The 24,561-nt window shown below is 38.2% G+C and overlaps 1 protein-coding gene and 1 non-coding gene across 2 annotated transcripts in view; both read left to right on the top strand.

The window, feature by feature from the left end:
* Positions 1–1,499: 1,499 nt before the first annotated feature.
* The window catches only part of SLC5A8 (solute carrier family 5 member 8), a 59,799-nt gene continuing 36,737 nt past the window's right edge, over positions 1,500–24,561 (top strand). The window contains exons 1-7 of the mRNA XM_031000869.3: positions 1,500–2,240; positions 7,165–7,230; positions 9,516–9,567; positions 16,541–16,608; positions 17,924–18,078; positions 21,088–21,228; positions 24,421–24,550. Of these exons, the coding sequence (XP_030856729.2) occupies positions 1,890–2,240; positions 7,165–7,230; positions 9,516–9,567; positions 16,541–16,608; positions 17,924–18,078; positions 21,088–21,228; positions 24,421–24,550 (963 nt within the window). The 5' untranslated portion in view covers positions 1,500–1,889. The remainder of the gene's footprint in view (positions 2,241–7,164; positions 7,231–9,515; positions 9,568–16,540; positions 16,609–17,923; positions 18,079–21,087; positions 21,229–24,420; positions 24,551–24,561) is intronic.
* Positions 12,329–12,435, top strand: LOC115930247 (U6 spliceosomal RNA). Its single transcript, XR_004066900.1, has one exon. It is a non-coding gene; the product is annotated as a U6 spliceosomal RNA (small nuclear RNA).

The raw sequence follows: 24,561 nt of genomic DNA, 5'->3' as shown, positions 1-24,561 counted from the left end.
GAGATAAAAACCAATATCCCCATCTAAGATATGGGAAACTAAGACGTAGAAGAAAGCACTTGGCTAAGATATCATGGCTCGTAGGTGGCAGTCAAGAGGTCAGTTTGCAGTCTACAGATTTAACCTCAGACTATTCTGCTTCTAACATGACTATAGAAATGTATTGATCATTAGCTGCCTGAAGTTCTGTTCTTAACTCTAGGTGTCCAAAAGAAGATGAATTTTGTTTAGATAGCATTTTCCCATATCTAGGGCTGTTGGCTTTAAAGAAGTTCCCAGAAGTGAATCCAATTCCCAGAAGGATCAAGCTGGATTCTTTTGTGTGTTATTCTAACAGGTTGCTTTATATATATATATAATTTATATAATATACACATATAATTTATGTATTATATATAAATACGTATAACATCATATGTAATATATAAATATAGTACATTTCACACTGGTAGGACATAATTCCAAACCACATATTTGTTTAACCAATTGAATTACTTGGATTTAGCTTCTATTTCCCTCTTTATTTCCTTCCGAAAATATTATACAAATAACATCAGTTTACAAAAAGTAAAATCTGATATAGCTTTTTTATCATACACTAGGCTAGACTAAATGCATTCTGTGGATTGTTTACCTAGGACCAGCTGGTATATTATAAAGTTGTATACAAATGAACAAGGACTGCCTGAAATAGACTGATAGCTGAGCACATTTGGCTGGAGCGTCTATTTTAGAAGGAAAACCTGAGAATCATATTATTTGAGTGTGATTCATGTGTTAATAGTATTTCAAGACAAGCCACTTAAAATATGTCCTGAGTGGTGATACTGGAAATGATCTTTTCTTCAGTGCTTTCAAGTGTCTTCATTTAAGTGTACACATTTTGCCTACCTATAACACGTATCTACACATTGTGATTAAGAGAGCGAACTCTGAAATCAGACCTAGATTAAAGATCTTAATCTCTGCCAGTTGATTGGGCAAGTGACTTAATCATTCTACAGTAATTTCTGCATTTGAAAATGCCTATCTCAAGGGTAATGAGAATTACACTGGTTCACCAAAAGAATTACACTGACTAATATAAAACGTGCCAAGCATGTATGTGTCACATGAAGGCTCATTAAAAAGTGGGTATTACTGTTAATCTTCCAATAACTACTATTTCCAACAACAGGCTGAAGGGGCTCAGAAACGTTTGTTGAGTAAAAACACAAGGAAACAGTAGCACAGATTTCCTGCTCTCCTTTATGATCGATGACCTGTCTAAGGACTGTGATCTCTGTTCACCACAGATTGTCACCTGCATTAATCTACTGTCACCCATTAACCTATCAAATAAGGCAGTCTAAAAACTCCAGGCGTCCCTTTCCGTAAGGACCCGGACTATTGAACTGGAAAGCTAAAATTCAAGGCGTGACAATTGCCCTTTGTCCCACATTCCTCCACCGGTCGCCTGCTTATTTAAATGGTGCGTCCCGTCCCCTCGGGTACCACTTGAACAAAACCTGCCCAGAGCGCTCCCTGTGTAGATTCGCTGGAAGCAGCTGGAGGCTCCAGTTCTCATCTGCTCAGGTGTCCCCGGCGCCTTGGCGAACTCGGCCACTCCAGTTCCTCACCTGGTGAGCACTCAGGGCAGCGGGTCGATTTTCCGAGGTCCCATACCTGGGTTTGAGGGGCGCGGCTCGCAGCGGCGGGTGCAGGGGCGACTGCCAGCTCTCACCCTGCCTCGGGGTGCGTTCGGAGGCCGACACCTGGAGGACGCCTCCAGTCCTCGCGGGACGCCACGCCTGCGCGCCAGGGATCGGGGATAAGAAGTGCGCGCCGGGCTCCGGCTGCGCGCCGCGGGGCCACCAGTTTGCGCGCAGGGCTCAGGCGACCGTGCGGCCATGGACACGCCACGGGGCATCGGCACCTTCGTGGTGTGGGACTACGTGGTGTTCGCGGGCATGCTGGTCATCTCGGCCGCCATCGGCATCTACTACGCCTTCGCTGGGGGCGGCCAGCAGACCTCCAAGGACTTCCTGATGGGCGGCCGCAGAATGACCGCAGTGCCGGTGGCGCTGTCCCTCACCGCTAGCTTCATGTCAGCCGTCACTGTCCTGGGCACCCCCTCCGAGGTCTACCGTTTTGGGGCCATTTTTAGCATCTTTGCCTTCACCTACTTCTTTGTGGTGGTCATCAGCGCGGAGGTCTTCCTTCCGGTGTTCTACAAACTGGGAATTACCAGCACCTACGAGGTAAGGGGCAGGGTGGGCTGGGACCATGCAGGGCGCGGGGAAAGGGGACTCTGCAGACCTCTGGAGGCGTTTTCTTGGGGGCAGACTGTCGCTGCCACATCGAAATCTCTCCCCGTCCATCATCACCCTCCCTCCACTCCTCCCCGTCCCCTGATCTTCACCTCGCATCTTTCCCTTCTACTGAGAGGTGTCCTCTAAGGGTGAAAACATTCTTGGGATTTAGTCTTCTGGGCTTAGTGAAAAGAAGAGGCTTCCAAAGTGAACGGATTGCAACAGTAGTGCTCGCTATGGTCCTTTCTACCTTTAGCATCTTTGATTCCCAGGCAAGAGGAAAGATTTTTGGGGAAGGTAAGTTCTTCAGGTCTCAGGCCCTGCTTCTTGAAAGGAATACTCTTGTTCCAGGTCCTCAGCCCCATTCACTCTTCCAAGATAGTTGGTAAAAAATTTGTACTCCCCTTCCTTCCCCTTCCACACCCACCCCCTTTCCACTGAAACAGGCACCCAAGTGGCTAAGGTGTACCAGTACCTGTATTTCGGACCAGATTCTACCACTTACTAGCTGGGTGACCTTGGGTGACTTACCCAACCTTTTGTGCCTATTCCTCAAAAATAAAATAATATCACCTACCTCATCCAGTTGGGAGGATTAAATGAGATGATGCAAGGCATAGCATTTAGAATAGTGTTTGACACAGAGTAAGTGCCAGATAGGTATTGGCCATAATTACTGTGGTGGTGCTAGTTGTGATGGTGGTAGTTATCTTGGGATCAGTAGGAAAATTAGGCAGCAAGGTTCTCAAACAGCTCTGCCTTTTCTATGGAAAGACAATTAAGGAAAACTGTCTTTCCTCTATTGCACAGGTCCCCTGGCTATAGGTTTTCTCAAGTTGTCTGCAAGAAAGGGCTTTGAAAAGATGATGCACGTTTAGTTTAAAGAGCTGTTGAATGGGAGGTGGGGGCGAGATCAAAGCTCAGGGGAGTGGCGGGGCCCAGTTCAGTGCCTTCAGTGGTCTCCCTCACCCAGCACTGGTCTTTGAGCTACATGGGACAAGCCTGCAGAAGTTTCCTCTCTATTAGGCCATTACCCAGAGGACTCCAATCCCGAGATTCTGGCAGATGGTTTCCTAGTGAGGCTGGTTCAACTGGTGCTGGGGACAGGGCCTTAATGGCACAACAAACATTGGTGACACACTCTGCCTGGGCTCTAGTGACATCTTCCAGGGCGAGGCACCCCTGGGCAGCATTGCCTTCCATTCACTCTGGGGCTGTGTTTGGGAGAGCTCAATAATTATCCCAGAAGTGAGCAGGATTCAGTTTCTCAGGTTTGCTCAGAAGTGACAAACTGGCGAAATTCCCCAGACCAAATTCAGTTCTCAGTCATTTTTTTATTTTTACTTCTCCTTATAGTGAGAAGAAATAAAATATAATTTCAGACTATGACTTCTTTCGAGAACTTAAAAGGCGGGTGACACTGGGCCCATGCTCCCTGTGGCCACAGGAAATCAAGTTTATAGCTATTGCTCTCACTCTCTATTAAACTTCTATATTGAGGTCTTATCTTTGTGTTTTCATGGTTACTGTTTTTTTGGTAGAGAAATTTTTATCTGCATTTATGTCTTTATCAAAAAATGTGAAAGGCAAAATGGACAGGGGTAAAGGGATCTCTTGTTTCCAGGGAGATGTAAGAAAACATATATCTTAGTGGGTGGGAGGAATATTCCAACATGTTAATATGTGAACACCTGGCCACTGTCACTTATGTATGTTACCTGATGGAACCTGGAGGCATCTGAGTCTGTGAGCTGTGATCTATAGCTAACCAATTCCCAAACTTGGAAAGGGTTTGAAGAATCTGGCAGGAGGACTTCAGTCCCCACACATGAATGCTGCTCTCATAACCACTGACCCATGCCTCTTCGGGGCTACAACATTAACTCAACCAGAAACAGATTTCCCTCATGCTTGCAGTGGTAGAGGCTAAGTTAGCAGGGGTTCCACCTAAAAATGTCAAAAAGCAAAAGTTCATTGAATGCTGAACACATGCCAGGCACTGGGCTGCATTGCATGTTTTACATACATTATCTGACTCACATTCAGAACAATCCTTGTGAGGGAAGTACTATCGAGAGCCCCATTTTGTGGACAGAGACTCAGAGTAAGTTAAGCTACTAGGAATGTGAAGCAGTGTAGACATATGCCTAGCAGCATACTGGCTGCTTCTGAAGGCTCTGATGAGTCTGTTATAACCCCAAGCAATGCTTACGCCAGTGCAGAGAGAACAAGGGAAGCAATACAGGACGCGTGAAGTTGTGGGCACACTGCAGGCATCCACCTCCAGGGTGCCAGGCAGTTGGGAACAGGGAAGTTAGGCAACATGCTAAGACCCTCCCAATTGGTCATGGCAAAGACTTTCCTGTGGAGTATATTGTTTATTGTTTTATGCTGAGAGGTACAGAATCTATACAGAATATGCAGTACAGTGTTGAGTGATTGATACCCTGGCATTCTTGCTCAAGTATGAAATCTCTCCCGGTTGACATTTCTTTAGTGAAAATTAGCTGTTCACAAGCATTTTTTTTCATCCATCACTGCCTTCAAAATGTAGTCCTGATAGGTGTTTAGCAACTTCCAGACCCAAGTATAATGCAGGAATCCAATTTAATCCACCAATTCTTCAAGATCCTTCTGGAGCCAACTAAATCTGTGTTTAAATTGAGTTGCTTAGACCTTATGTTTGTTTGTTATTTATATATTTATTCATATCAACAGAAGCGATTCAAAGTTCTGAGGACCACGAGAGATCTTGATTAATTTAGGCACATATCATTACTCTGTAATTATGTCTAGAAATCTTACAAGTATTCCCTAAGGCTGCTGCACAGTGACTTGGGCATCTGGTCCAGTCTCCGGGTATTTCTTCAGCAGCCTAGTAATTGATGGCTGAGATCGTAATAGACTTCTTGGTTCTGTCTTGAGTTGGTCCTTGGGCTTAAATCACAGGTTTCCCTGGATCAGTTGATCAACTTACTTGCTTCAGTTTGGTTCAATTTATTTGGGTCTCCAGCAATTTGGATTCACGTACCTAGAAAAAACAAAGACTTCTCTTCTATTGATCTCCATTCACATGTGTAGTGATTCATAGAGATTTACAAAACAAACAAACCAAAAATAAACTTCTAAAGAAATATAATAATACTGCCTTGTTCCCAGGCTTAATAAACTTCTCCAGTCTTCTAAAAAGGCTTCCAAAATATCCCTGAATGATTTTGACACATGTAATTTATTGAGATTCAATTTTCTCCAGGCCCATTGATTTGGATACCACTAAGTTCTTAATACCTTACTTTTTGAGTTTACATTTCCCCATCCATTTATGTCACTGAATAGTCTCCAAACCCTGCAAAATGAGAGGGAAACAAATTATTATTATGCCCCTCATTTTAAAGAGAAAGAACCTGACATTTGGAGAATGATTGCCACAAGCTGATGGAGTCAGGCGTGGGACTGGGTCAAGGGCTGGAACTCTTCCTCCAGTGTACTACGAGGCACTGTGTATTTCTCACTGATCAGTGATCTGGGAGTGGGTCTTACTCTGTGTTAGTTTCACCCATTCACTTATTGAGTCTTAAATATGTAGTCAGATTATTTACTTATATACGCAGAATAATGTGCACAGATTTTGGCATCAAAGGTTTTAAATGTGTACTGTGGCCCTGGCAATTTTGCAAGGTTTTCAACTTGATGTTCTATCTGAGGCCCAGTGTTCTTGTCTCTAACATGGGTTTATACACAGTACCTGGCTCATAGAGTTGTTGGGAGGATCGTGCACACAGCAAGTACTCTGTATGTGTTAGCCGTGATCACGGGGCAAAAATATCAGATGTCTTTTCCTCTGATTATTACCTAATGCCAGTTTTTCCTTCCTCTTCTTTTCTACTCTATGAAGATTGTTGTCAGCCTTAAACTTCTTAGTAATTATATTCAAGTTAAAGAAAATCTTAGCTCCCAGCTCTGAAATTCTATGATCCTAACTCTGTAATATGTATATTATAATACATTATATAACATAGTAGACAAGCAGACTATGTTATAAGACATGGCAGATTTCAAGTAGAATAGGAAAAATTGGCATGGTCATTGGCACTGAACAGAAACTGACTTGGGTGATTTAAGTTTAAAAAAACAATTGTTAGAAGGACATGGGGGTAGCTCATAGAACAGAGGGACAAGCTGAGTAGGCAAGCCTTGGAAAGGACAGAAACCAGGGCAGCCTTTTCAGGCCACTCTGTCAGGATCAGTCATTTTTTGTCTTTGTATCCTGCCTTTAAGATTCAAATACCCAATGGAAGGAAAAGCTGATTGGCTGAGCTGGGATCATGTGATTTCCTCTTGGTCAGAAGAGGCAGGGCAATTGGCTGACTATTCCATCACAATAGTCTGCAGTCAGAAAGGGTTGATGCCCCAGGTGAGCCAAGAAAAATGTATGGAGTAGATACCAAGAGAAAGAGAACAACAGATTGCTCGCTCTAAAAACACAGAAAGTAATTTCATTTATATGACATTCTGGAAAAGGCCAAACTAGAGAGGGAGAGCAGATCAGTGATTGCTAGGGTTTGGCAGGGGAGAAGAGGGCTTGATCATGAAGGGGAAGCCCGAGGGAGTTTTCTGGGTGATGGAACTGTCTTGTGTCCTGATTGTGACAGGTGTTACATGAATCAGTGTGTGTTAAAACCCATTGAACTGTACTCTAAAACAAAAGAGTCAATTTTGCTGTGTATAGATAAAAATAATACTAAAATAAAAATGCAGAATACAAATCAGTTATGAAGTTGCTTTACATTTCTAAATTTACATTTTCTTCTTGAGCTGCTGATTTTAAAAAAGGCATCCAGAGGATTCACATATTTTTTTTTTTTTGCAACAGTATTTAGAACTTCGATTTAACAAATGTGTTCGTCTCTGTGGAACAGTCCTCTTCATTGTTCAAACAGTAAGTAGCTCTCCATTTATTTTATCTTTTGTCAGCTAAAATGTTTTTAACCATGGCATCTGGATTAAGCTTACCTGGGAATCACATAAAAGACAAAAAAGAGATGTTGAAAAAATGAGGGAACAAAAAAGGAAAAACACTTGTCACTGTACAGCATCAACCCTTAAGATCATCAAACAGTGTTTCAGTAAATGCTTTACTTCCTGGGATTTAAGTGAATGTTAAATATTATACTGATAAAGCAACAGTCGGAAAATATGCTTCCCTTTATCTGACCTCCCTTCACCTCCACCAAGGTGACAGGAAGGGCATTACTACATGACAAAGATATTTGTTGCTGACAGTGGGAATTCTAACAAAAGGAAAACAAGTAGCATGTTCACAGTATTTCTGTAACATATTAATAGGATGAAAAAATTAACTTCCATAGGAAGACAGTAGGAAATGATTTTCTTTGAAATCGTACTTTAAAAGTCAGTTCTCTTTTAAAAATTAGACTACAAGAACCAACTAAAGCAGTCCTTACAGTGTAAAACAACAGAATCATAAACTCTGGAGGACTCTTTAAAGCCAAATACTCAATCCAGTAATTCAAGAACATGCACTTATAGACCTACTGATTGACACAAAGGGAAAGCAAGGATTTGCCAAGTGGTCAGTGGCAGAGAATGCTTTCCACTGTTCACCGTGCTTCTGGAAGATTGTAATGATCATCGTCACGACTATTTATATACACATTTTCCTCTTGTCAGTTAAGCACTTTAGGGCTGGGTTTGCTAATGGAGGTTGTGGAAGAGATTTGCATTCTTGTCTCTAATTGTAATTCCACTTCTCCAATCAAAAGCTACATAAGGGCCAGCCACGGTGGCTCATGCCTGTAATCCCAGCACTTTGGGAGGCCAAGGCAAGTGGATCACCTGAGGTCAGGAGTTCAAGACCAGCCTGGCCAACATGGTGAAACCCCATCTCTACAAAAATACAAAAATTAGCCAGGCATGAGGGCAAGTGCCTGTAATCCCAGCTACTGGGGAGGCTAAGGTGGGAGAATCGCTTGAACCCAGGAGGCAGAAGTTGTAGTGAGCCGAGATCATGCCATTGCACCCCAGCCTGGGCGACAGGGCAAGACTCTGTTTCAAAAAAAAAAAGAAAAAAAAGCTACCTTAGGATTTGCTGCAGTGAGACAGAGTGCCTTTGTAAATTATGTAACTTGACTCCATTTTATATCTTTGCAAATTATATAACTTAAATTTTATCAGTCCTTAACAACTGCAGTGTAAAAGGAAGGAATCCTTTGGTGTCTCTTAGAGACTTGAGCCTGGTAGCTTGCATTCACCAACTGTTCAGAACCTCATTGGATCTTTGTTAGAGATGCCAACAGAAATCAGAAGTAGGGATAAGTGTTAGGAAGGTGTCCCTGTGGTCATGTTTTTAAATCTTCAACTTGGACAGAATAATGACTGTGGAAAGTTAGTTCATTTTTGCAAAAAGAGGGGAGCTTTACCACCTCCCATTTGAAGGACTTCATAGCTCTACTCATGTAATATAATCAAACATTCAAAGGTACTGAATAGATTTTTATTTTCATAATATGCTTTTATGGAATAATCATGGAATTTGCTTTTATGGGATATATTTGAAAGATCAAGTGCAATCAAAATTATATTTTGAGAAAAAGACTGTATTTATCTTACTCACTACTGTACCCCAGATCAATAAATAGTTAAGTGTATGAATGAAAATAATGAATAACATTAAAAAGATTGAATGTGGTTTTCATTGGCTTTCAGGATTTTTTTAGTGCAAATTTATACTTTTGTTTAATTTATGAACAGTAAAAGTTTAGAAATAGGTTTTCCAAATTTTTACTATTTTCCTGATTAATTATGCAGGGATTAACCGTTTGAAGACATAATTGAGGGGTCATCCTCTTTTATATTATTATTCTTTATTTTTTTCTAATTATTTTAGATGTAGGAAATTTTATTTCAAGCTTGAGTTGGTGGATCAGTGACCATTTGCACTAAGCACCATATAAAAGTCTGTATTTTTACATAAGCCGGTCACAAAAAAATATTTGTAACTTATGACCGGTCATACCGTAAACAGAAGAGTCAACTTTACTTAAATATATTGCAAGTTACAAACAAATTTTATTAGGTGTTTTGAAACTGTTGTTTTAAGTCATAATTGAAGTTATGGGAAAACAATCAATATTTTATAACTCAGACGTAATTCATGAATTTTATAATTCATATAATTCATTTGGCTTTCTTTCTCCCCCCTAGATTCTATATACTGGAATTGTTATTTATGCCCCTGCCCTGGCTTTGAATCAAGGTACATTTTAGAGTTGCCAGTTAGGTAACTCACATTTTGGGGTTCACTTTCAACAAGCCTTATTTTCTCCTTGGGGAGATGGGGAGATGGAGGAATGCTTCTAGTAACCTGCATCAGCTTTACTTAGCGGGGCAGGATGGGTTCAGTGTCTACACTAGCTTCTTTGGGTTTTTGGATGGACAGCTCCAAAGTGTCTGTAGACCACAGAGGTGGACTTCTCCAGGTGGTACTTCTCTGGGATGTGCCCATCAGCTCATTCACTCCTTTAGAATTAAAGCTCCCTGTAGCCAAAGTCAGGATTGACGGCATCCGCTCCTGTGAATCTATAACCTGGAGCCCATCTCCAGGAAGCTTCCCTGTAATTCTGCTCAGGCCTGTTGTAAAATCTGGCAGGGAGAAAAGCTTTTCTTCTCCACACTTCTAATAAGGCCCAAAATGAAAGAGAAAGAGAGCCATGTGATTTGAATGATCAGACTGCTCCTAGTGACAAAAGGACAGATGTCTGTAGTGCCCTTACAAATAAATTTAGGAAGATTGTGCTGCTCAACAAAGTATCTATACTCTCTAGATTTGGGAAGATAAATGCAGTGAGGCTGGGATAGTTTATTGAAGCAAACGTTCATGCTAGTCATAGTTTCAAAAGGCTTTGGGGAAACGCCATGCCCTTTGAATTCTTATCTATTCTAAGTGAATTTCTCTAAAACGTCCTTGTAAAATGGACATGTGGACTCTGTGATGGGAAGAATGTGGTACAATTCCTGGGGTTAAAATGACATGAAGAAAACCTACTAATTCCACACTCCGTTTTCTTGATTTTATGATAGACATGACAGTAGTTACCACCTAAGTTTCTGAAGTCAACAGTATTATTACCAAGAGGAACTTCATGTGTAAGGTGCTCTTGAACTCTGAATTCTGGGCATGTTCCACATCGGTATTACCAACATCACAAGTGGATCATCTCATTTGTCGAGAACTGAGTTATAAACTTCATAAGTTACCTATTTAGGACTTTAGTGTAATTGAACATATTATGGTTTTAAAGTGCAGTTCTGGGAATTACCAGAGGACTGACTTTAATCTGTGAAGAAATCAAGCATTCTGTTCTTATCAGGCTCAAACCACTCCCTGAGAGTAAATTAGAATGAAAGTGAAGGTGTTTTGATGACTAGAGTGTCAGTTGTGTGTTTTGCTGTGACCAAAGCTGTAGGTACAGGCATAGACACAGAACTTAGTGTGCAATAGATGCTCAAAAAAGCTTATTTAACTGAATTGAAAATTAACATTCTCTAGGTCTAACCTCTTTTTTTCTTTTTTAAATTTTGGAAAACCTCAAACAAATACTAAGAGAGAATAGAGCCCCTTAATGTGCTCATTCATCACTCTATGTTAATATTTATCAACTCATGGTCCATTTTAATTCACTCCCCCTTACCTCTAATAGATTATTTTGCTGCAAATATGTTATGTCATTTCATCTGTATTTCAGTATGTCCTTTAGAAATAAAGACTTTAAAAACCATAATCATACCATCATTGTACCTAAAATATTAATATTAATTTCTTAATTTCATATCAAGTCAGTGTTTACATTTCCCTGATTTTTTTTCAGTGTTTGTAAGAATCAGGATCCAAATAAGCTTATGTGATTGCAATCAGTTGATGTCTCTTAAGTTTCCCTTTTCTGCTTTTTAAAATTGAAAACCAGTTTTTCTTTCTTTCTTTTTTTCCTGACCACCTGATGCCTGTTGAGAAAACTAGTTTTTATTGAGGTATAGTTAACATACAATAAAATGCACAGAGCATGGGGAAGTGTACAGTTGGATGAGTTTTAATAGTTGCCTAATAGCTTGTGTGACTACCACCCAGCTCAAGATATAGACTATTTCCGTCATCCACTCTCAGAAATTTTCCTTGCATGTCTTTCTAACAAATCTCCTATGGGCCCAAGAAATCATTTTCTGACTTATGCTACCATAAACTAGTTTTCCCTGTTGTTAGATTTTATATAAGTGGAATCATATAGAGCCTTTTCGTGTCTGGTTTCTTTTGCTCAGCAAAATGTTTTGAGATTCATTCATGCTGCTACATATATATCAGGAGTTCATTCCTTTTTTTTTTTTTTTTTTGCTGGTAGTACTTCATTTTATGCCTCTACCAACATTTTTTTATCCATTCTCTTGTTATAGACTTGGGTTGTTTCCAGTTTTAGGCTATAGTGAAGTAAGGGTGCCAAGAACATTCTTCTAAAGGTTTTGTGCATTTTGTTTTTCTTTTTCACACCTGTTTTCACTTCCATTGGAAATGAAATACATGGATGTAGTATAAAATTAAAAATATAATTCTATTTGGACCCAGCTGAGGATAGAAATATGTGCAAATTTACGAGAAATTGCCAAACAGTTTTTCCAAGTGGCTATATCGTTTTACATGTCCACTATGCAATATGTGAGAATTCTAGTCATTCCACATCCTTGCCAGCATTTGATATTATTCTTTTTTATTTCAGTCATTCTAGTGGGTATTATCTATTATTTTATTGTTGTTTCAGTTTTCACTTTCTATATGACTATTATGGCTTAGCTTATTATTAGACTATTATGACTTAGCTTATTGGCTTCTGAAATAATAAAGTGAATAAAGACAAATAACCTAATAAAAAGTGAGCCAAAGACTTGAACACTTCACAAAAGCAGATATTCTTCCAATACATTACATGATATATCTATTCATTTACCTAGGCCTTTAAAAATTTCTCTTAGTGCTCACTTTGGCAGCATGTATACTAAAACTGGAACAATACAGAGAATATTAGCATGGCCCTTGCACAAAAATGATATGCAAATTTGTGAAGCATTCCATATTTTTTAAAAAAGGAAGAAAAGAAATAATAAAATAAAATAAAATGTCTCTTAGTAATGTTTTGTAGCTTTGGGTGTTGAGGTCTTTTACTATTTCTTAGATTTATTCCTAGATAATTGATGTTTTTTATGCTATTGCAAATGTCATTGTTTCATTTTTCAATTATTCGTTGCAAGTATATAAAAATACAACTGATTTTTATATGTTGATATTCCATCCTGAGAACTTGCTGAATTTACTTTCTAAATCAAGCAGATTTTTGGTGATCCCTTAGGATTTTCATGTTGTTTATGAATAGTGACAATTTTACTTCTTTTCTAATCCTTATAGCTCTTAGTTCTCTTTCCCGTCTTATTGTAATGTTAATGTGGAAAGTTACATTGACTGAATTTTGAATATTAAACCAATTTTTGCATTCTTGGGATAAACGCTGCTTGCTCATAATGTATTATCCTTTTTATATATTACCGAATTCGATTTGCTAACATTTTGATAAGGCTTCATAAATGAATTGAAAAGTGTTCCCTCCTCCATTTTCTGAAATAGTTTATATAAAATTGTGTATTTATTTCTTACATGCTTGGTAGAAATCACCCTGAAGGCATCTGGGCCTACTCTTTGTTTTTGTAGAAAGATTTTGGTTTATGGACTCAGTTTATTTCATAAATATAGAGTTATTCATATTTTAAAAGTCTTGTTGGGTCAGTTTTGGTAAATTGTATTTTTTAGGGAATGCTTCCATTTGGTCTAACTTATCAAATTCATTAGTATAAAGATGCCTATAATACCCTCTTGTTATGCTTTTAATGTTTATAGTATCTATAGTGACATCCCTTCTAATTATTCCTAATATCGATAAGTTTTCTATCTTCTTATCTTGATATATCTTTCCAGTATTCTATTGATGTTTTAAATCTCTTCTAAGAATCAATGTTTTGGCTCGTTGATTTTCTTTGTTTTCTATTTCATTAATTTGTGCTATTCATTGTTTCTTTTCTTCTAATCACTTTGGGTTTTCTAGCTTCTTAAGGTAGGTGCTTAGGTCATTGATTTTAAATATTTCTTATTTCATAAAGCAAACATTTAAAGTTATTAATTTTTTTGAAACACTGCTTTATCTGCAGCCCATATATTTTGATACCTTGTGTTTTTATTTAGTTCTCAAAATATTTTCTAACTTCTCCTGTGATTCCTTTTGCCCATGGGTTATTTAGAAGTGTATTGCTTAATTTTCAATATTTGAGGATTTTCTTTCATGTCTTTTTGTTATTTATTCCTAAATTAATACTGCTTTGGTCAGAGAACTAATATGATTTTAATCATTTGAAATTTATGGATTTGTTTTATGGCCCAGGATCAGGTCTATCTTGAACATTCCATATGCTTTCAAAAAGAATGTATATTGTGTGCTTTTTGGATGTAATGTTCTATAAGGTCAAAGGTTTAGTTGGCTAATAGTGTTATCACATCTTCGATATCTTTATGGAATTTTTTTTACTTGTTCTATCAATTGCTGAGAGAAGGATGCTAAAATCTCCAAATATAATTATCGATTTTTCTATTGCTGCTATTTCTCTGTCAATTTTTACTGAATGTATTGTGAGGCTCTTTTAAAGTCTCTTTTTAAATTTACAATCTCCCTTCTATTCCTTTTCATTTAAATTGCAACATATTTGCAGAAGAAACTGGGTTATTTGTTCTGTCCAGTTTTCCAGATTCTAGGTTTAACAATTACATCTGTATGGGGTCATTTAATGTTCACCATTCCTCTGTATTTCTTGTAAACTGGTAGTAGTTTACTAGTAGTAGTTAGATCTAGACTCTTTTTCAGACTCCACTTCAACTTTTTGGAAATCATATTTCATAGGCAGTATCTATAAGTTTATTTCCTTCAGGAGTCCCAGAATGTCATTTGAAAAATTATCAGCAGCTATTGATGATCATTCTAGATTCATTATTTCATTGAGGCTTATAAAATGGAGTATTCTAGTTCTGTGAATTCTTCTTCATTAGTTAGATGGAATACTGCTATAAAGAGAAACTTCCTCTTATCAACTATTTGCTTTCTCTGAAAAATAGTTTGTATAGGAAAGGGAGGATAAATGTCAGATTTTTCCCCTTATGAATTTTAAAAATAATAAATTGGTTTCCTACTATCCCCCAAGGGTGACTGAGATTTTTAAAAAATTCTTAAGAACTCATGGATTTAAAGGTTTGCTGTTATTTCATAGCATTATCGTTAGTATTATTATTGATGCTCAAATTGTCCCATTTTTATCCAGCCGGAGCCCCCTGAAGTTCCTCCTGATTTTAGCCTTGGCTGCATATTGGACTCACTTGCGCGGGGGGCTTTCAAAAATACCAATACCTCGGTCCCCATCACCAGAACTCTGAGTTAATTAGGCTGTTGAGTGGCCCAGTTATCAGGATTTCATAAATTTCCTCTGTTGATTTTAATGTGCAGTCACAATTGAGAGCCACGGATGTGATAGTTTTAAAATAGCAACTCTAAGCCATAATGAATAATATAATGGCCTAACACAGTTAAAAATATTATTCTTTGTTGTTCTTTTTTCTTGGGTGTATCTCAGTAGGAATGTATGTTAAATTACTGTGTTAAATATTTTGTGACATGTTTCCTCTGTGTGGTAATGTCACAAACTTGATGTACAGTTAGGTTCCATTTATTTCATTTTGCAATTGATTTTGAGGAGTTTTTTTTTCTAATTTAACTTTATAATTATGTGGAATATTTATGTGTTCCAAAGTGAAATCTATACATCAAAATATGTTTAAAGTAGCCTGACTTGTATCTCTGTCTTCTCTACCCTGTTTTCTCCCTCTCCTAGGAGTAATTTTTTGGCTTTGATTTATCCTTTAATTTTAGTATATGTACTGCTGAAACAAGCACAATTCTTTTCTTTTAAAAAAATGAAATAAAGTCCCCACTTCTTAGATAAATAGGAGCAAATTATAAAGACTTTTCTCCATCTAGATCCCATTTTGGTAGCACATATCTTAGTAACACCTTCTTCAAGGACTGGGGAAATTGTGTGTTTACATGGACACACAGAGAACAACACACAGTGGGGCCTATTGGAGGGTGGAAGGTGGGAGGAGGGAGAGGATCAGGAAAAACAACAAATGGGTTAATGGGTACTAGGCTTGCTACCTGGGTGATGAAATAATCTGTACAAGGAACCCCCATGACACAAGTTCACCTATGTAACAAACCTCCACATGTACATCTGAACTGAAAAGTTTTTTAAAAAGCATTACCAGCCAGGCGCGGTGGCTCACGCTTGTAATCCCAGCACTTTGGGAGGCTGAGGCAGGTGGATCATGAAGTCAGGCGATTGAGACCATCCTGTCCAACATGGTGAAACCCGTCTCTACTAAAAATACAAAAAATTAGCTGGGCATGGTGCTGTGCGCCTGTAGTCCCAGCTACTCGGGAGGCTGAGTCAGGTGAATTGCTTGAACCCAGGAGGTGGACATTGCAGTGAGCTGAGATCACACCACTGCACTCCAGCCTGGTAACAAAGCAAGACTTCGTCAAAAAAAAAAAAAAAAAAAAAGGAATTACCATTACCTTTATTAAATTTCTGAAATCAGATCCGCAATCTGCAATGTTATAAAGATTACATTTGAATCCTTTCGTGTTGTCTTCATTTGAATCTATACGTGATAGCAATTTGATATTGTCATTATGTTGTCAGTATGATACATTATCTTCAAATTCAGGTATTTGCAACATTACATAAAAATAGAGTGTTTATTTGAACCGTGTCTAATCGGGAGAGAGATAAGAAATACCCATCACAGTATCAAGGAGTTTCTTAGCTTAATTACAATATAAACGCCTTTCCATGTATTGAATTAAGCCAGTGTCAGATCTGTGTGTCTGAGAGTAGAAAATTATCAAATACAATTTTAAACTCCATTTGTTTTTGAGACATTTATGAGATCTGGAGCTAGTTTTAGCTTTAGGCAAGTGGGTATAGAGGAAGGTGCCTGATAAATGATATAGCTTCCTTCTCTGATGATTTTTGAGGATTATTTTTATTGTGCATATTTCACAATTATATATGCATTCTATTTTTTTCTACAGTCACAGGATTTGATCTGTGGGGCGCGGTAGTGGCAACGGGGGTGGTCTGCACATTCTACTGCACACTGGTACGTCCAGGACATATTTCCCTTTTCACTCTACCCACTTGCTTTGCAAAATTGAAAATTCCAGTTGTTGTATACTGCAATCTCGTTTGTCCACACCTACTCTCCTATTCCCGACCTCCTGCAGTGTAACTTTTTTTGTGTGAGAAATAATCTGTAGTATAATTTGATCCTTTGTAGAAAATGGAGCATAACTGAAATTTTTTCTTTTATCTGATCCATTGCAATGGTTCCTAATCTTGTCTCTTGATTCATCTGTACTGTTGCCAAGTTATTATATTTGTGCTCATACTATTCCTCAGCTTAAAAACCTATCATAGATCATAGGCACAGTGGCTCCCGCCTGTAATACCAGCAACTTGGGAGGCCGAGGTGGAAGGATCACTGGAGCCCAGGAATTTGAGACCAGCCTGGGCGACAAAGTGAGACTCTGTCTCTACAAAAAAACAAAAAAAAATTTTTTAAATTAAGAGGCATGGTGGCATACACCTGTAGTCCCAGCTACTCGGGAGGCTGAGGTGGGAGGATCGCCTGAGCCCAGGAATTTGAGGCTGCAGTGAGCTGTGATTGCACCACTGCACTCCAGCTTGGGTGGCAAAGAAAACCCTGTCTCAAAACAAAAACAAATCTGTGATAACTTCCCCTTGCTTATAGGTAGGGGTGACAAAATATGCAAAATCAGTATGGCATGGCACTGATATTATTATGTGTGCTGGTCCTCAGCAGTGAGAAAATCTTATGGAATCCTTGACACTCTATGTCTTAACCCTTTAGGTGCTGGATCTTGTAGAAGATGGGGCCCTCAGCCAGGTGCTGGTTCTGCTTAGGTCATAGAGAAACTTGGGAAATTTCTTGTGGTGGCTAGTACAGATCACTTATAGTATATAACAGTGGATATGACCATCTGAGTGAAAACCAATTAAATATCAGCTCTGCCTGTAGGATAAAATTCATATTATTTACTAGTAATTTGACTCGGATTTTTCTTCCCAACAATCTCCCAACACCACTCCACTTCATTCTGTGGAATGTATCTGGCCACATTCAGCATGCCATGTAGTTTCACTCCTTTATGCTTTTGCCCATGCTGTTTTCTCTGCTGGGCGGAGCCTCCATCTTTGCCTCTGCTTATGTTTGAAGACTTGATTTAAATATATCCTTCTGTATGAAGATTCTCCCAACCTGACTGTTTCCCTTGAGTGCACTTCTTGGCCAACATTCATGTTTATATCATTTTTGTCCAGTATAGTGTATAAGTGTGTAGATGCTTAATAATGTCTAATAGAAGCGTTAATCCTAATATACTTTCCCCTCAAAGGGTGGTCTTAAAGCAGTTATCTGGACAGATGTTTTTCAAGTTGGGATCATGGTGGCTGGATTTGCATCCGTGATTATACAGGCTGTGGTGATGCAAGGTGGAATCAGCACTATTTTAAATGATGCCTATGATGGTGGAAGATTAAATTTCTGGAAGTAAGTGTCTAGTACTTGGGTAACTGAACACATCTTTTGTATTCTATAAAAATAATCTCTTTATTGAAATAGTAGATTTACATTAAAAAACAAACCAACAAATTGCTAAGGATGTGGTAGAGCAAATTGAAGCAGAGAAGTAAATATGTAAGGAGCCTCCCTCTGTTCTTTAAGGGATTAAACCTGTCAGATGGTACTTAGCTACCTGGTGCTTAGAGCAATGTTTCCTTCTGAGAAGGGACTTAAAGCAAAAAAAGTATTTTCTTCCGGGTATTAAAGTCCAGAATAGGCTGAAAAATGGGACAGGGTGATAAGGAAAGAGACAGTGGAAAGTTAAGAAAAGGCAGCTTCTGGCCAGGCACAGTGGCTTACACCTGTAATCCCAGCACTTTGGGAGGCCAAGGTGGGTGGATCACCTGAGGCCAGGAGTTCGAGACCAGCCTGGCCAACATGGTGAAACCCCATCTCTACTAAAAATACAAAAAATTAGCCAGGTGTGGTGGCAGGCACCTGTAATCCCAGTTGCTTGGGAAGCTGAGGCAGGATAATTGCTTGAACCCAGGAGGCAGAGGTTGCAGTGAGCCGAGATCACGCCACTGCACTCAGCCTGTGCAACAGAGTGAGACTCTGTCTCAAAAAAAAAAAAAAAAAGAGAAAAGGTAGCCTCTTAAGAGACAAACACTAGCATATTGGATTAGCACCTGCCATAAAAAAAAAAAAGAGACAGAGACAGACACTGAAAGACAATGATTTCATTTTGACAATTCTTTGTTTTAAGCAACTTTGAGAGTTTCTCTTTTGATATTGCCCTGGTAATCTATAGTATATTCACATAGTAGCTTATGATTATGTATTATAATTCTATGTATGTGTATGTATTATATAATGAACATTATCTAATATGAAGTATTATTTCTAGAGAATTGACTAGGAAAGTTACAGTCTATGCTTCAAATGACAGTACAGCACATGATGTAACATGTTTTAAACAGTTATTCAGTTTTCCTAAAGAAAGAACAATGAAGAGACTAGATATTTCATCCCAAGTATATCACACAATTCAAAAGAATATTGAAAACACCTTCCGTTTTGGATCAATAGTGTTGTCCTTTTGCAATATGGAAAGGGACCCATGTTGTCTTGAACTAGCCTATCTTCTATTTGAGATCGCAGCCCCGCTTTAAAATAGGCAGTTTGAAGAAAAAAAACCCATTTTGCACTTGGTGGCTCTTTTCTGGTCTTCTGAAAATAAGCACCAAAGTTTGAGAAAAAGCTTTTTCAGAAATTGGACAGGGTCAATGTGTTAATTTGCAGGAATAACTTTTAGTGAATCAACTTCAAGTATTTTCAATATTTCTTTCCTTCTTTTAGCTCAAGATTCAGATTCTAAGGAAAAGAGTCTCTAGTTGCCTAGCTTGGACCATGGTTCCACCCCTTGGCCAGGGCAGAACAAGATATTTTGACTGATCATCAATTGAGGCTATTTAATGGAGAAATGGTAGTTTCCCCAAAGCAAACCTGGGTTGCTTTTACCAGAACAGGGAGAGGGGAAGTCCAGGAAGTGGAAACAACCAATGACTACTCTTGATTGCTCCCAAATCTCTTCCTGGTAGGCCAGGCTGAGGAGAGAGGGTATGGAACCAATCATTTTTCTGCAAGATAGCTGTCACTTTATATGAAGGATACATATATTGGAGCACAGAAGTGATAGCTTATATACATTAGTAAGAGATTTTTAAAAAAAGATTAGACATTTTTATGACCTTAGTTTTGAAAGTCATTAAGTAACAATAAAAAGCCTTATTTGTGTTTCATACTTTTCAAGAGTATCCTTGTTATTCTGATATGTTTTGAGAATATGATAGACAAAGTATTGCTCAAGTTAAGATAAATGAAGAGAAGAAGGATATTGTATTGGTATTTTCTGTGTTGTCTGCCATTGGCCTATGTATTCTGTATGGCCTAAACCACTAAAGTGAGTGTTTTAAATCTTGCCCTACTTCCCTCAGATAGCTTACTGACTCCTTTTGTCTCTTCAGTTAGCTAATATAGTAGCTTCTCTCTCTTGGGGAGAAAGGGTCAACAGTCTTGAAACTCTTACACTTTGATATGAAGTGTTAGACATGAAATAGAGTCTCTCACATTTCCGTAAGAATGCCAGAATACACATACAATTAGAGCACTTAACTGATCTCAAATATAAGATTTGAAATGAATTTGCAAAATTTCGTAATTTTAAGGAAGTCTCCATGAAAGCTAACTTTGCAGAAAGTTTTCTAGCTCATATTGTATATCAGAGATGAACAAAATCATTCCTTCCAGTAAAAAAGATTAAAAGATCTTTCAAACATGGAAGTTGAGCTTTCTCTGTGACAGTGTTTTGGACTTACGTACATGATGTCATAAAGTGGCTTTAAACTATTAGTATTTAGCTTGCACACACAGCATTTTAATAAAGCACGATTACAATGACATGCAGTTTTTAGAAAATGCAAAACTTTAAACTGCATTAATTGACTGATTTGTTGAACGTGAATATAGATTAGAACTATGATTACATGTGCTAAGAGAGGAATTCTATACACAAAATGTGTTGATTTCGTGTTCATTTTAGTGCCATCTCTTCTGCTGTGGTGCACTTAGGAATGTTTTTCTCTTTCTCTTTCTCTATGTTTCATGTTCTTCTCTGATTATATCATGTCAGATTTGTTTAAATGACAGTTTCCTTAGATCACAGAAGAACAATTTATATAAATGCTCAGAATGATTGCAACATTCATTTCCCCCAGTCTCTTCTAGTATTTCCAGATCTCTGAAAATAGTATTTTTTATTTCATTGAACTTAAGTTGGAAATATTTCTACCTTTTAAATTAATTAATAAATTTTTACATATTTATGTATGTGTTGTATATATAAATGTGCATTGCTTGCTTCCAAATATAGTCTAAGAGAATTTTTTTTAGTCTCTGCTAATAGTTCAGATTTGTTTTCTGTTTCTTGTCATTTAGTTTTAATCCTAACCCTTTGCAAAGACACACCTTCTGGACAATTATTATAGGAGGGACCTTCACATGGACCAGCATCTACGGTGTCAACCAATCCCAGGTGCAGAGATATATTTCTTGTAAAAGCAGATTCCAGGCAAAATTGTAAGTCATACACCGTGGTATATGAATCATTAATAACCATCAGTTGTCTTTATGGAAACTCTTTCATAAGTCACGTTTAGCTCCTTTATGTCTTTTGTGTCATGAAATTCCAAGAAATAAATGATATATTTGGTTACAAAAGGACCAAGAACAAATTGTTACTGTATGTTTTAAATCAGCTATTTGAAAATATTTATAGGAATTATTAATGAAAACAAATCAGCATTTATTGTACATCTGTTTGCATAAGAACCCATGGGGGATAAATATATATGGCCTTTGTCTGAAGAAAATTAACCTCAAATTAGGAAAATACATGCAAGTATGTGAAAAAATAAAATAATACTGGAGATATGTAACAGTTTCATGAAACGATATAGCAATAGAGAAAATGTTCCAGAGTATATGTAGTGCTTTATATTTCATTTTCAGACACAGTCATGGATTTATAACCCTGCTCTAATATTTGCCACTTGAGTGATCCCGGGCACATTCTGCAGTCTCTTTGAGCTGCAGTTTCTAAACTTGTAAAAGGAGCATAAGAAATACTATACACCTCATGGGAGGTGTCGTAAAATACTGTGTTTGGCATACGCATGGTAAAGGCCTAGTATATGTAAGTTCCTTTCTCCACTTCAACTGATGTGATGTGAAGGTGGAGGATGGATGAGAGATTCCTATTGAACTGGCAGAATGGATATAAAGAAAGATCATAATTTGGGCAGGTGGAGAAGAGTAGGAAGGCATTCTAGGTAGGTGGAATGATTTGGATGAACGCACAGAGGTAGGAAGGACAGGATGGTCCAGAACTCTCAAGCCCATCTTGGCTTGAGCAAAGAGTGTGGAATGGTGGCTGGTTCCTTCTCTGGAGGCCTCACATCACTGCAGTGCTCACCACTCCCTGTGCTGATAAATAGGCTGACTCTGCTCACATGCTTTTAGGGGCTTTAAAGCTCTAAGGAGATTGAATAAGAGTCCAGGGTGGATAGGGTGAGGGAAGGAGGGACAATTCTATTTCTATTTAAAGGAGAAAATGAAAATATTGTGATGTCATATGTCAGAACTCAATATATTGAGAGTAAATTGGTTTAGAGATTACCTAAATCTTTGAAGAACTCACCGTGAAAAATCTATATGAATATGGATATAATAACCAGATATGGGATCCCCCCAAAATGAACTTAGGAATTCTGGTATTTTACAGAATATTGGAGGAATGTAATTTATAGATAGAGTAGTCTATTGTACTTTTAAATCTATACTAGAGCTGATACCTCTCCCAGAGTAATTGTGGACAAGCTCTTCTTCTCTTCCCTTGGGAACATGAAACCCAAAAAGCCCGACTTGATAACTTAAATAGCAGCATTAGAGCTTTCTTGATAAAAATCAATTCCCATAAGCATAGTGGATCTCCTGCATGAAGCAGACTCTCGAAACCCAGGGGACTCATTTTCATCTGCCTTCTCACACTTATGCTATGGTAAGAATGAATCCCTGCTAAAAAACCAAGACCTACTGACATTGATTGACAAAAGACAGTAAGAGATGTTAATAAGTGGTCAATCCGAATAGCATCAAAGTGAAATAAAACAATATATTAAACTCATATATAAGAGAGAGGAGGTGTTTGGGCAAGAGAGTATCTGGGCATAATTTTCTGGTGATTTGGAGATGAGCTAGCAATAGCAAAACATACTGCAATGTTAGTCAATTCAAGGGAGAAGGATAAATCTGATAAACCCACCTTTGATTCTTCCGGAAGCAGACTCTGAGGTTGAGGTTAAATGGAAGAGTTTATCAGAGAATCGCTATATGTAGAAGGGAAGAAAAGGAAACAGGATTGACGAGAGGGAGACGCTGGACTGTAATGCAGTCTGAACAGAGGCCTCAAAGGGAGCTCTAGAGCTAGGGTGGCTCTTCAGACTAGTCCCATATTAGGGTGAGGGGACTGGGCCTTTAAACCTCTGAATCCGTTTGTCATTGGATGCAGACTTCCTGTGGGGGTTGGGAAGAAGGAGGCATGACTTCAGGGATGGTACCTCTTTTCCACCTAGGGCAGCTCATCACTGTCCACTACAGCACCAGTGGAAAAAATATGTAGCCATCTTAGCAAGAGAAATGTTTACTATTCAACTGATTATTAAGACATAGGATTCAATAACATTAACACTAATATCAATAACTAGTATTTAACAGGGGTTTATTATGTGTAAGTACCATGCTATATGATATATGCTGTTTCGTTTAGTTTTATAACTTTGTGACATAGGCATTGCTATCCTACACTTCAGTGAAGAAACTGAAGATCAGAGAGGTTGAATTACTTGCCCAAGGTCACTTATGGTACAGCCAGGATTTATGCTCAGGACTGGCTCCAGTGCTGTGTGTAAACCTTTATTCTCTACTGGAGCACACACAGTATATTACAATGCTGAACATTGTTTGAGAAGATACCTGTCCAAGGAATACAGATTTGCATTCCTACTTAATGTGTGGTCTTATAAACAACATTTAAACAAGTTTCATGAGTTACTGTGTAAATGTTAACAATGTTTAGCAGTTCACAATTGCATTACTTTTAAAAGGAAAATGAGTAATAGTTAATGCTCGATTGACTATTAAAATCTTTATTTCTTTTTTTTTTTTTTTTTTTTTTTTAATTATACTTTAAGTTTTAGGGTACATGTGCACATTGTGCAGGTTAGACCGCATATTCTCACTCATAGGTGGGAATTGAACAATGAGATCACATGGACACAGGAAGGGGAATATCACACTCTGGGGACTGTTGTGGGGTGGGGGGAGGGGGGAGGGATAGCATTGGGAGATATACCACCAGCATGGCACATGTATACATATGTAAAATCTTTATTTCATGACAAAAAGACCTGAAGTAGCATAACTAGGTACCTTTCTAAAGCTAACAATGCCCCTGGAGCTCCGACCACGAGCATACACTCTTTCATGGGGAAAGCCCATCCATTCAAATATTTCCAAATACACTGTCGATTGATTGGTATCATAAGCAGAATATTAGGCTAGAATTAAATAAGTAGTGTTTTCGATAATCAAAAGATAATCTACATTTATTGAGTCTAATCATGAGGGTCTCTTTTGTTCATGTAACAGGTTTCCTAATCTTTGGGACAGAAATTACAGTTGTCTTTTGCTGGTTTGTTTTCACTTCTTTAGGTCTCTCTACATCAATCTTGTGGGACTCTGGGCAATCCTCACATGCTCAGTGTTTTGTGGGCTCGCCCTATATTCCAGGTACCGTGACTGTGATCCTTGGACAGCCAAGAAAGTGTCTGCACCAGACCAGGTTCAGTACCA

The sequence above is a fragment of the Gorilla gorilla genome, chromosome 10, assembly GCF_029281585.2.
Source record: "Gorilla gorilla gorilla isolate KB3781 chromosome 10, NHGRI_mGorGor1-v2.1_pri, whole genome shotgun sequence".
In the NCBI taxonomy this organism is placed as follows: Eukaryota; Metazoa; Chordata; class Mammalia; order Primates; family Hominidae; genus Gorilla; species Gorilla gorilla.
This window is presented reverse-complemented; position numbering and strand designations above follow the sequence as displayed.